The sequence below is a fragment of the Cryptotermes secundus genome, unplaced genomic scaffold (assembly GCF_002891405.2).
Source record: "Cryptotermes secundus unplaced genomic scaffold, Csec_1.0 scaffold838, whole genome shotgun sequence".
NCBI lineage: Eukaryota > Metazoa > Arthropoda > Insecta > Blattodea > Kalotermitidae > Cryptotermes > Cryptotermes secundus.
Window position 1 is genome coordinate 446,962 of NW_019744415.1, and position 14,284 is coordinate 461,245.

Sequence of the window (14,284 nt, forward strand, 5' to 3'; positions counted from 1 at the left end):
TCGAAAAGAACGTCACGTGCTACTGATGTCGTGTGGACTTCAGCAGTGCTGGCCCAATTCGTTTGTGAAATTCTGCGCTTATGGACTAACGTTATCGCCAGGGACTTGACAGCAACCATGAAATATGAAGAATTATCCCACCTGATAACGGATCGCAGTGTCTTGCGAGAGTTGCGTGGTGTGAGTAAACATATCTGGAAATTGGCAGGTGGCGAAGCTGGCAATGGCGGAGGCGGTAGCGGTGGGGGTGGCGGCAAACAATGGCAACAGCACTGTCCAACAGCAGTACAAGGAGCACCGCCACTGGTACCCCTTTCCCTCCGTCTTCCCAAGCCCATGACCGCCAATCTCGATGGCGTTTGACTATGCCTTGTAATATTAACAGCTGTGTGCGCTGATGAGCCACCAGAAGTGCCGATACCCTGTTCGGCCACGATAGCCTGAAAGGTTCCACGCCACAGTCTTTCAAACAACACCCGTTCGTTAACTGTACGTCGGCGAAGGCAGCCATTGTTATTTCCAGGAAACAACATACTAATAAACGTATGGAAACTATGTTCACGAACACTTAAGTGACTAACAACACAGTACTATCACAGCAACATGTATGTTCCAGCTAAGGTGCTCTGACAAAAACACAGAATAAGACTGCTATTTGAAAACTCCTGGGCACAGTGCACGGAAAAACTCTTCACAAAATACATACGATTGGCGTAATATTATGACTTGGAACAGACGCGGAGAAATGGAAGACTGCAATGAGGCACAACGTTGGTCTAACACATGACCTAAACACAGCTCACGGTTCTTCTGGAAGACATATCAGATTCTGTTACCGAGCAGACAGATGACTAGGTAGCGGTCATCGTGCCTTGATTAATGGCCAGATTACGGAGGATGCTGACCGCCGCAAAATCTTGGGAGGGGCAGCATAAGCCGCCACCCCATGATCCTCTCGGAAGCTGAGCGAACAATCACTACACGTTCCTTCAATACTAGGCTATCTAGCCAGTACAAGAATTGCGTCGGCGCAACCCTCCCTATGGGACGAGCGAGAACTACGAATATTGTAACCCCTCTATTTATCCACGGTCTCTACTGCAGCATCCGCTCCTTGTATCAACCCCCGACACCACTTTCATTTCCTCCTCCCCCCTCCCGCTCAACTCCCCTTAACCCGCACACACACACACATATATATACTGCGAAAATCGATCTTTGCGGCCATGGTCCGTGTGGTGTCCCTCTGGCTTCCAGAGGGCTCTGCATTCAAAGAAGCACGGTTCCAAACCAATCTGTTGGATCGATAACATAAAATTTACATTACGGTGCTCAGCGTCATTATGATTTCCAGCAGTGGTTGGATTACGAGAAAAGGGCGTCGCGTTACATGAGAAGCCAAAATGAGTACACGAATAGGATTAGTGTTTCAATTTAACGGAAGCCCAGAAAATGTTTTGCACCTGAAAGTCTACAGTTCAGTATACACTCCCCACTGATCTCTTGGTATATGCGTTAATTTCTTCATAATATAATGGCGGGTTGGGCCATGACCTAAATAAAATGCACGCGGAATGCCAAAATTATTAGATGATGGGTACTGTAGCGTCTATTACACTGGAGGTGATCAGTGACACCATCATTAACGAACAACGTAATGTATGGCAGGGCAGATCCAAGTATGAAGCTGAACTGTTCAAGTTAATAAAATTGTCAGACCATAGGTTTAAACTCTATGGATGTAATTTTGCAATCAAGATGTCGCCAATTCTTTTAAAGTCGCAAAGAGACCAGCAGGCAAACACAAAGACTTAATTAATTCAGCTAAACATGGGTGCAAGCAACCTCCACCCCTTTCCTTACAGGAACATGTCAGAAGCATCCACAACAGGCCATAGCTTGTACTACATCTCACAGGAAACTGGGCAAAAGGATTCCATTTCTGGAATTTTTCATTTATATTTGTGGTTCTTATTTGTGTCATCCCTCTTCCACTTGTCTACAGGAAAGCTATTTAGTTCTTCAGTTAAACAAGTTCAATCGCCACTTTTATGTTAACATTACATTTGAGTTGCAAAGTACAGAAGCATGAAAAGAAGTTGTATTACAACATATAAAATACGTGGAATATTCATATCGATGTTAAACAGACAATCGCAAAATAAAGAAAATACGGAACGAGGGAAACGATTTAAGCTTGAGATAGATGATGACAGTAATAATTAAATAAAACCATACAGCAAAAAGTAATTTGTTCCAAATTCTGTAACACCCAGTGATGGGAGCCAGGTGGAACTGAGGGTGGCATTAATAGCGAAATACAACCAATTTACAAATAGTACCTACTTCTTAATACATCATTTGAAACATAAATTAAATGGAACATAACTCATATGTACAGGTATGCTGTAACTAAAATCATTTATACTTCAACCCTCCACTGTTATGAATACATACATGACCATGTTTCAAGAGAGATCTGTTACAGTTCCAGCCATGATGCTGCCAACAGCATTTTCAGTATTCACTTTCAGTCATACTCGTACTAAGCTTCTCATATAGTTCTTCTGCAGGCGTTCTTTATGAGCCTCCCTCCCCCAAATTCTGGGAGATGTGAGATCCAGGGACCTACTTGGCCATAATCCACTGACTATTCCCTAATCTTATCCATTGTTTTTCTGGTGGTATTATTTTTTTATTGCTAGTGGGATGGGAGTAAGTCCCTTGTACTGCGGCCACTTCTGGCCTATTGCACCAGCCCCAGATGATAGGTGAGGGTGATTGTGGAGCAACTGGTGGAACGAAGATTAGCAGGGGAAACCGAAGTATTCAGAGAAAACTGCCCCAGTGCCACTTTGTCCACCACAAATCCACTTGACTAGACCTGGAATCGAACCCGGGCCACTGCGGTGGGAAGCCAGCAACTAACCACTTCAGCTATGGTGCGGCCTTTTCTGGTGGTAAGATACACAGCAGCACCCAGCTGAATTCATCTCCTTCATGAAGTTCCAGTAAGAAGCAAAACTGCATGATTACGGGTTGATATGCCTCTGCATGGATTGTTTGTCTCCCTCCCCGCAACATACAGTCCTTACAATTCTGTGATGTGAGAGTTCGGCCACAACCTTTATGGACAGACCTACGTGAAGGTGCGTGCTTTAGGCTTGTCACACGTAATAAATTCTGCAATCATACAATGATGTATACACAAAATACAATGTTCTCTATTAGGACACAGCTTTAAATGGATCACCCGGTACTTTAGTCACCGTGGGTTCAATTTCAATCCCTGTCATTTATTTACTTTCGGTTCAGTAATGGCTGAACTTATGAAAAGATTCGGGGGCTAAAATTTCAATAAAGTCTGGCAGTTGAATGCTGTCAGTCCAAGACATTAATATGTGAGGATTAAGGAATGTTCCTTCATAGATTTCTCGGGTCCTGAGAGAGTATGGAATCTTCATGTATGAAGATGAAGCTGGAAGGCATCAGATGAAGATTCCAAGCAAACAGTCTGCAGAAGAAATATGGGGAAATGTGACTGCAGACCTGAGCCACTGCAAAGAAAATCTTTATGCATGAAGAAATACGAGGTCACATAGAAGTAAGTTTTCTTTAATTTTCAAGGACAGAGCACATACTTTCAGTTTAATACAAGAGTGCTTGTATAATGCATAAGGATTTGAATGGAACATAGAATGAACCATTTCTGGTGGGCAGTGACGCTGAAATTATGCATAAAGCTGCAACGGTAGGCACATAGCAACAGAGACAGCAACACAGAAAGAAGAAATACTTCTGTAAAACACTAAGTGGTGTATGATGGCTGAGGTTCTCACTGTGGGGAATATTAAGATCACGGTTTTCAGTGATATGATGCAAATACTGTGGTGTACCTTCCAAGGAGTGAATGGAAAAAATATATATCCCATTCATCCCATGAAATTACTTAGAGAACAATTCTAATGAAATTATGTGTGAATAAAATGCTCTATATTTGCTGTGTGTATTTTAAATGTTGCAGTATGGTATGTCACAGTGCATTCCTGTCAATATAAGCAAGTTAAAATCTTTGGCAAAAGGTTTTAAAGGGGTAATACACACACAGACACAAAGTGATCTTGTAAGGCATATTTATATACACAAAGCTAGATAATGAAAACAAAAGAATATGAAGAGTACAATCCTCTTGAGTTGTAACACAATTTATTCTTCACTCACTCATGGAGCTGAGCCCTTTTTGAGAAGCCGCCAAATGTGCAGCTACTCAAGAATTTCCCAGCATTTTACGGAGCTCGAAAGTTCATTACTGCTTTTACACGAGTCCTCCACTGGTCCCTATCTTGAGCCAGATTGATCCAGTCCACACCACCCCAACCTATCTCTCTAAAATCCATTTAACTCTTTGACTGGCGCGGGCGTGTTTTAACGCCCGGACGATGCCAGCCGTTCCCTGGCATTGGCGTGTTTTAACGCTTTGACAATCTCTTCCTTCCTTTGCTCTCTTGGCACTCATCAACCAAAGACATATATATATGATAGTTTTTGTGCATGTTTGTAAAGAACCCTTGTAAACTTTGTGGGGGTCTATATTACTGTCAGAACCCTCTGAGAAGGAAAAGGTCAGAAAATATTTCACATTCATTCAGTTTCACCATGTCTTCTTGCAGCAAGTGTCTTCGTGTTCCTACAGACCAGCTGGAAAATGTTGTGAACGAGATTTGTTCTGATGATGATTGTGGCGATGAAATAATGATTCCTGAATTGGATGAAGTTGATAGTGACAATAATACAGTGATAGACAATGATCCACAAGACAGTAATCATGAACATTTACCTACCACGAGTGCGGTGCCTGACACGCCCATCTCATGAACGTACGGAGACACTGTACCCCCAATATTTTCATTTGCTAATAGTTTCGGGATCAAAATTGATATAACACATAAAATGCATCCCTTTTCATGGATTAAAATTTTTTCTGGATGACGACTTGGTAAATCACATCACAACTGAAACCAATCGCTATGCTCACCAGCACTTCAACACACATGAGTTAGCTCCTCACTCTCGAAAACACAATTACAATTATGTCACATCAGATGAAATCTGGACATACTTAGGAATTGTGTTCATGACAGGAATCGACAAACGCCCTGAAATTGAAGAATATTTGTCCACTAGGCCCCTATTTCACACCCATGGTATGGACAAAACATGTCTTTGCAGTTGAATAGTTTCATTCTATTCAAAAAGAACACAACAAACGAAAAATACAAGAAGAGAAATTACAGATTCAAAGATTTTATATTGGACTGTGTAGAAAAATGACTGAACCAAACAAACAGTGTGGAGAGGGAGAAAAGTCAAGGATTGAAGTGGATGACGAATTTATTGCGTCAGACTAGAGTGCAGTCACGCCTCCGCCCTCGACCTTGAAAAGGCCACCAGTGAAAGAGCCAGTAAATCGTCTAGAGGGTGGCTTGAAAATTCACAAAATGGTCCATGTTCCTCCCAGTAACAATAAGAAGAGTGGTGCCCTGAGAAAGTGTCGCGTGAGTGCTAAGCACAAGGTTAGAAAAGGCAGGCAGTGGTGTGGCTCTCTGCAAACTTTCATGTTTAAACGTTTATCACACGATGAAAAACTAATAAAGAGGTATGGAAAGGAATTTATTGCATAATATATTGTATTTTAATTAGTTCCTGAAAATTTCGTTTTTAAAAACCAATTTTTGTTGAAGTTGTTTAGGAAAAAGTAACAACATGCATTTTAGCGACATAAGGTTTAAAGGGCCTGCCAGGACAGGGGTGGGATTTAAATACCCTTCGCGCCCGTCAAAGAGTTAATATTGTTCACCCACCTATGTCTTGGTCTTCCTAGTGGTCTTTATCCTTCTGGCTTTCCCACCAATATCCTATATGCATTCCTCTTTGCTCCCATTCGTGCTACATACCATACCCATCTCATCCTCGACTTGATCATTCTAATTATACTTGGAGAAGAGTACACATTATGAATCTCCTCATTATGCAGTTTCTCCAACCTCCCATCACTTCATCTCTCTTTGGTCCAAATATTCTCCTCAACACCCTGTTCTCAAACACCCTCAGTCTATGCTCCTCCCATAATGTCAGAGACCAGTGGCGTGCCATGCATGGAAGCAAGGGAAGCACTGCTTCCGTAGTTAAGAAGCGAAAAGAAAGAAGTCATATATAAATAATTCAATTTGAATAATAAGGATGTGAATATTGTCATTTGGCGTGTGTTCCTTCTCAAGGCAACATGCCTCCTCCTTCTTCCTTCCCCTGCTTGGTGGGTCGGACCAAGTTTCCGTTTGTTAATCTTCGTAATAATTCGTCTAATCTGAAGGAGCCAAGGGAAGCAAATTTCGGTTTGCTGGCTAGGCCAGCGAAGGAATGTGTTCTTTCGATGATTATGTGAAAATTAACTGTGTATGTGTGATTTCGGTCTTGTTGGGTGTTATAGGTAACATTAAGTGTTATTAAAATATTGTAAGCGTATATTTAGGTGGCGTAAGATTGTATTTGTGATCGTATTTTGACGCATCAGAAAGAAGCTATCTGCGTTTAAGAGAAGCAAGTCTGATATTGTGGTACAAGTGGCAGTGGAGTGATTAGGCTACACGCACAAGCCACAGCTAAAATGAATGCTGGTAGACAATGCGACTGCGACTGTGCAATCGAAAGCCTTTTAAAATGGGAGTTTAATAGCAGGGACTTTTCTGAAACGAAAATAATTATAGAAAGGGGACAACCGACATGCGAGTTGCCAGAACTTAAAGCACAAACCAAGTTATGTGTGAGGAAATTTAATTTGCAACAGTATTCTAAAACAGAGTGGCTATCCAGTTGCAGCAATATAGGAACATTGTTTTGTTGGCCATGGCTATTGTTTCTCACTAAAAAATGTATGGAACAAGATGGGGTTTAGTGATATCAACAATCTTCATAAAGAATTGAAACAACATGAGAACTCTCAGACTCACATTATTTCAACAGTGCAACTTGTTATGTTCGGGAAATCTCGAGTTGACTGTCAACTTGACAATCAAAAGTGCCTGACGATACTACAGCATAATGAAAATGTGAAAGAAAATAGAGAAATAATGAAACGCTTGATTGATATCATCTGCCATTTAGGAAAGAGGCAACTTGCCTTCTGTGGTCATGACAAAAGTGTGGATTCTATTGACCGAGGTAATTATGTGGAATTAGTTCACTTGTTGAGGAAATATGATCATAGACTGAATGTTCACCTTGAGAACAGTATAGTATTTACAGGTTTATCGAATAGAAGACAAAACGACCTTATTGACTCAATAAGTGAAGTAAATTTTTGTGAGTTGATTGCTATCAGTTTGTTTATTAGATACCATTACTTCCCTTACCAAAAACAGTACCGCATGCCACTGTCAGAGACTAAGTTTCACACCCATACAGAACCAAAGGCAAAATTATAATTCTGTATATTCTAATTTTTATGTTTATCGACAGGAGATAAGAACATAAAATGTTCTGGACTGAATGGTAGAAAGCATTTCCCAAATTCAATCTCCTCTTAATTTCCTTCTGAATCAGATTTTGATTTGTTATAGTCATTCCCAAATATCTGAACTCTGCCACATTTTTTAAACATCTGTTAGCTACCTTTATGTCCTGATTTTGCCCTGCATTCTGGTGCCTGACAGCTGCATATGCTTAGTTCTCTCTGTGTTTATTTCTACACCAACCTCCTTAATAGTGTCAGTTAAAGTCTGTGTGCTTTTCTTTACAGTATCTATATTATCACCCAGAAGATTCACATCATCAGCATAGACCAACAGCTGATGTGTCCCATTTAATTTCAGGCCCACCTGGTTTTCATGGACCTTCCTAATGGCATATTGTAAAGAAAAGTTGAAAAGCAGTGGCGATAAAGCATCTCCTTGTTTTAGACCATTCTGGATAGGAAAATTATCAGACAAATGTTTACCTATATGGACTTTACTATATGTTTGTTTTGTTCAAACATATTTTAATCAAGAAGAAAGCAGTCTTCTCAAATCTTACATATTTTAATCAGCCTAACCAGTCTCATAGGTACCCCAAACTCTATCAGAATACTGTACAATACTTCCCTCCTAAATGAATCACAGGCTATCTTGAAGTCTACAAATAGTTGATGTATTGCCTCATTGTACTCCCATTTTTCTTCAGTATCTGACAAAGGCAAAAGATCTGATCAGCAGTTGATCTGTTATGTTGAAACCCACACTGATGATCCCCAATAATTTCATCTATGTATGGACTTAACCTTCAGAGAAAAATACTGGACAAAATTATGTAAGAAGTTGATAGCAGTGATATCCAATTTAGTCTTGGAAGGCATAAATGCAATCTTCATAGCCACCTCTGCAAAAACCTCAAATTCAATAAGAAAAGAATATATTACTTACGAAACTCGCCCAAATTCATCTCGTGGTAAGACAGTAGGTTTACTGCCATCACCATCCACCAGCATGTTTCGGTATGCAGCTACCTTAGTTTCAATTTCAGTCTGGGAATAACTGCAAAATAAAATATTGAACATATAATTTAGAAACAAAATACTGGGTCATTCAACTTAATGTACTTTAATAAGCATCCTCTGTCTATTCATACAAGGGAATTTCAATAAGCAGCAGCCAAAGATATGTTATGGTCATATTCATTACTCCAACAGAACAAGAAATAACAAACTCTCTTTTTCATATAATCATCATGCATGCCAATATGCTGTTAACAACATCCGTTAAGAATGTGGGGAATGTCTTGCCCATCCAGCATTCAGTCTGGACCCTGCTACTAACAATTTCCACATTCACTGCCATGTTCACAGCCAGACACTGTTCCCTATCCTGAGCCAGATGATTTCATTCCATATTCCTTTCTTTAAGCATACAGAATACACAGCATAGCCTATGTTCACACTTTTATGAGGACAACTGCAACTTGGAAATCCATTCTTGCACTGCCCACTAGTTTACATGGTGAAGACACACAAAATGGAACACATATTCCAGGATCATGGAGCAGGACGAGTTATGGAAATAGAGCGACAGCCACAGGACAGCGACAGGAAGAGCTCTGCTGATACAAAGTTACTGAGGGATGAATGCATGGTACATCTTATGCAAAATTAAGGAAGCATTCCTTGGCAAGAAACGTGTCAGTAATAAGAGATCACCTGTTCAGAGCGACCAAGAATTTGCTTCGGTTACAGTTTGGGGGCACACGGTAGCATAGATGGTTGAGGCACTATGCTACAAGCCGGAAGGTCAGAGGTTCAAGTCCCGATGAGGTCACTGGATTTTTTTTTCAATTGACCTAATCCATCCAGCTGCAATATGGCCTTGGGGTCAACTCTGCCTCTAACAGAAATGAGTACTAGGAATATTCCTGGGAGTAAAGGGCAGCCAGCGCTGACAACCTTGCCGCCATCTATGAGCTGACTGTCTAGAAAATGAGGGAACCTCAACATCTCACATCCCTATGCGCCTCCACAGCCTGTTACAGGGATACCTTTACTTTTACTTTACTTACTTTAAATATCTAATTAATTTGTAAAACTATTACAAATTCTGCAGCTGGAAATGAGATCATGCATATCTGCATAACAATAATGCCTCCTTTTCTTTCCTAAAAACATGCCTGTTGTAATCTCACACTTGGTTTTGGATCAAGGTCCAAACACACAATGCACCAGTAGATGTGTGACTTCTGAGAGGTTTGTTGGTATGCATCACGGTTTAATGGCATGCATGAAGAAATAACAATGCATACCTGCACCTGTATACATGCCATAATGAAAGTGTAACATTCAGCATGGTCAAGGTGAAATGCATGATGCAAGACTTTTAATGACTCAAAAGCAATCATGTGTCAGGAAGGTGCGTAAAATTGTGAGAGATAAAAACTTGGGCAGATGAACTCCTGAATGAAATAATGTCCAAGAAGAAAAACAGCCTGGGGGGAAGGGTTACACAAGTTCAGTTTACCTACATAGACTTTATTATAGGTTTCATTTAAACATATTTTAATCAAGAAAGCAGTCTTCTGGGATTTGGCACCGTGTATATGTGGTGTTAACCGACGTTTCGGAGGAACGTATCGCCTCCATCTTCAGGGTAGAAGAAAAAATATATAAGAAATTTTTTCTTCTACCCTGAAGATGTAGGCGATACGTTCCTCCGAAACGTCGGTTAACACCACATATACACGGTGCCAAATCCCAGAAGACTGCTTTCTTCATAGTCACCGCAGTGAAAGCCTCAAATCTTACATATTTTAATCAGCCTAATTAGTTTCACGGGAAATCCAACTTTATGTGAATACTGCACAGTACTTCCCTCCTAACTGAATCATAGCTTTCTTGAAGTCTATGAGCAGCTGATGTACTGTCTCATTGTACTCCCACTTTCTCTGCAGTATCTGATGAATGCAAATGACCTGATCAGTACTTCGTCTGTTATGTAAAACCACACTGATGATCCTAAATATTTTCATCTATATATGGACTCAACCTTGAGAAAAGGATATAGGACAAAATTTTATGTGAAGGTGATAGCAGTGATATCCCACAACAATTATTACAGTCAGTTTTATCACCCTTCTTATAGGTTGGTACACTAACAGACTCCTTCCACTGATCAGGCAATTTTTTCCTTATTCCAAATAGATCTAATTAGCTTATGGTTCTCAGACTGTAATGTTTCACCTTTTGCTTCAATCAATTCTGCTGGAATATTATCATTACCTGGCGATTTATACATTTCAACTTTACAGTAGCAATTTCAACCTCAAGAGAACTACAACCAAGTACTAAGAGCTCAGCTGTATGTATTTCTACCTGCCTATCATCACTGACCCTGTGTATGTGGTGCAATCCAAAAGTTCCCAAAATTTGAATTTTGCGTGCTAATGGTTATGAGTACACACCCTTCTTGACGCAGCGTGGCAAGCGGCGTCAAGTTGAGTGGTTGGGTTTACTGTTGGTGAACGTATTTCCATTGTTGGTTTCCCTGAGTTTGCGGTTTTGCGATGGTTGACCTGAGAGAGCAGCATCTCTTTAACCTTTAAACACTGGGCTTTTGAAATGGTGGTAAGCTTGAGCTGGCCGGAGTTTATTTAAATGCATGTTGCTACTCTGTGTTTAAATGTCCATTCCTGTTAGGGTGCTTAAATAATTTTAAGCACTGTGTTTAAAAATGCTGTGTCTAACACAATTTTTATGATAAATGGATGGAATTACCTTTGTTTGTATCAGCAAAGAACATAGTGTCACATATTACAACGGAAGATTTGAAAAACGTTATACAAAAAGTTATACTCTATTTTCAATTTTTTCTTTTAATTTTGATGCGTACTGCAAAATTGGTTTCCAAGTTCTTCACAGAGTTATTCTGCATTATAAATTCGTTTCTGGTAACACTTGACAAATTTTAGCAGTCCCTGGTGCCATAAAATAGATGGAAGCAATGAAATCATTTGGTTCTCTGCTGGAAAAAATTACATCTTTGTTGCTCTTCAGATTTTCGAATCTTTTGACTAAATGACAAAAGAATGAAAGCATGGCTATTCAAGAAATAGCTAGAGGGGTCCCTTCTTCAGTGCTAAGACCTTCCGTTATAGCTGCAAAACATTACTGCCTTTCTATGGGCGTGAACAGACAGCTGCATCGTGGCTGATATACAGAGTGCAATCTCACAGAGATATTGGGTTTTCGGACTTTATCCATCGTCCTGGTTTTAAGATAACTAAGAAAAACATGACAGGATCTGTTTCCATCCTCAGGTGAGGGAAAACAGCTATTCTGTTGGGTCCCTTAGAAAGAGCTAGCCTCAATCACTGGACAATCTGTTTTCTGTGCGTTCGTAGTGAAATCGAATACTGTAGTTTCATTTCAGCCTATATATACATCAAGCAGATAACAAAAAAGGCATGTACATCGAATTTTACTATATATTTTTAACACATTAATCTGCAGAATCTGCAATAAAAGTACTGGCTCGTGGATGAGTCTGGGCATAACTCATATGTATACTCTTTTTATTGTTGTTCACTTAGGTATCATTTTAATTCCTCGATTAAGATTTTACTCAAGTCAGCCTGGTAATTACTACATTTAAAAATAAATATTTAGGACTGTGCATGCGCTTCTACTAGTGGCGTGTACGCAAGCTTCCACTAGCAGAGTTTAAATGCCTGACTGGCCAAAACGGTACTTTAGCCATGATGACCTTGCTCATCACTGGCCTGAATGGGGCACTTCGGACATTAAAGGTTAAAGTTTTGTTTTAAACTTGGGAAAACTGCTGCAGAAATGCACCAAATGTTGAAGCAAGTTTTGGTGACAACAGTTTAGGCCAGACACAAACTTACAACTGGTATAAGCATTTCAAAAATGGCCGAATATTGACTGATGATGACGATTGTTCGGGACGGCTGCCAACTGGCACCACACCAGAAAATGTCACGAAAGTTAGGGATCTGATTCTGCAAGATCGTAGACTGACCATCCAAGACCTCTGTAACACCTTGGGACTAAGTTATGGTACATGTCAACGAATTTTGACAGAGGAACTGAACATGAAGAGGATTGCGGCGATGTTTGTGCCATGAGTGCTGCAAAATGAACAGAAGCAGCATCGCTTGGAAGTCTGCAGGGAACTTCAACAACAGCTTCAAGAGGATTCAAACTTTATTTTGAAGGTTGTCATTGGTGATGAAAGTTGGGTTTATTGCTACGACCCTGAAAGTAAGCAGCAATCGTCGCAATGGAAGAGCCCTTCTTCACCTTGGCCAAAAAAAGCTTGACAAGTCAAGAGCAACATTAAGTCCATGTTGATCTGTTTTTTATATTGACAGGAATTGTTCATATGGAGTTCATCCCTCCTGGTCAGTCAACAAAGAGTTCTATCGCGACATTCTAAGGCGTTTGAGGGAGGGCATGTGGAGAAAACGTCCAGAGAAGTGGCGCACGAACAACTGGGTACTTCACCATGACAATGCATGACTGCATGCAGCTAACATAGTGCAGGAATTTTTGGCTAAAAACAAGATGGCAGTTGTTCCCCACTTACTTTTACAGTGAGCTGATAGCCTTACGCCCACCCCCCAATCTGGAGAACCACCCCTATTTGGCTGTCTGTGACTGCTTATTCAATATGTTCATAACTATCCTCCAGGTTAGGAACTTAGTTCCAGTTTTGCTTCGAGAAGTTATAATCTTAATTTCTCACAACACAAGCATATGTTTTCATTCGTTTCACTTACTTACTCTCCGAAACTGGAGATGAACTCACGCATTTTCTACGATGTCCACCATCTTCAAGTTTAGAAACTTCAGAGGCTTTACAGATCAAAATTCAGAATGCTGTCAATTATTATTCCACCAAGGTTCCATTCTTTCATCTACATTCCAGAGCTGATCTAATACACTCATTTACAGCCACAGTACCAAGAGACTCAGTTTCACCCCAGCTCATGAATAAAAATTAAGTGGAAAGCAATGCATATATCTTCTCATATATGACTGACCTTGACTACATTACCTTGGAAATTAAATCAACTGTTCCTTCGTAGACCATTTATGGTTACTGAATAATGGTACAACAGTAAAATCCATCTGACCAATAGAGACAGTTTCAAGAAAATGGATGTGTTGTGACTGCACTCCCTTGTGTTCTTATGTCCTTTTCTTGCAGACATTAACCTTTAAGAGACTAATGTCACCATACGGCATCATTTAAAGTACAGCCGAGTGGCCATGCGTCACCGTATGGGTACCCGCAATCTACGCATGCGCATAGTGTTTTAAAATCTTATTTTAAGATAGAAATTCTTGTTCTACTTACACTATTTTTGGACACCAGCTTTATAAGTAGACTGTCTTCCCTCCTGCATATCTAACTGAATGTTGCATGTCACTGAATGCAGAGTCCGACGTCGCAATTCATGCACTTTGTCCGTAATTAACTCTGTTTTCCACGCGAAGAGTGCACACGCAATGTTAGTCTCGTATTAGCAGGAAGTCAGCCAGTGATGGCGAGTGGTCTCCTCTATTCATAACGCTTATAAAACATCCCAATTTCAACTATGCACCATGGCCCCTTTTCGCATTGAAGCAGTCGAAATAGAGAAGCCGCTCGTAAATCAAACCATTCAGAATGCGGTACATATGACTGAAAGCACGTAGAAGAAAGGGGCCATGTGCGGTGCTTTCTACATAATTTTTGGACACCAG

The 14,284-nt window shown here is 40.3% G+C and overlaps 1 protein-coding gene across 3 annotated transcripts in view; it reads right to left on the bottom strand.

Moving 5' to 3' along the window:
• The window catches only part of LOC111874764 (serine/arginine repetitive matrix protein 2), an 87,686-nt gene that overhangs the window by 69,615 nt on the left and 3,787 nt on the right, over positions 1-14,284 (bottom strand). The window contains exon 3 of one of the 3 annotated variants that reach the window (XM_023870536.2): positions 8,457-8,567. In XM_023870536.2, coding sequence (XP_023726304.1) covers positions 8,457-8,567 — 111 coding nt within the window. Of the gene's footprint in view, positions 1-141; positions 978-8,456; positions 8,568-14,284 lie in introns of those variants that run through there. The other 2 variants (XM_033755577.1, XM_033755578.1) reach the window with 2 other exon arrangements.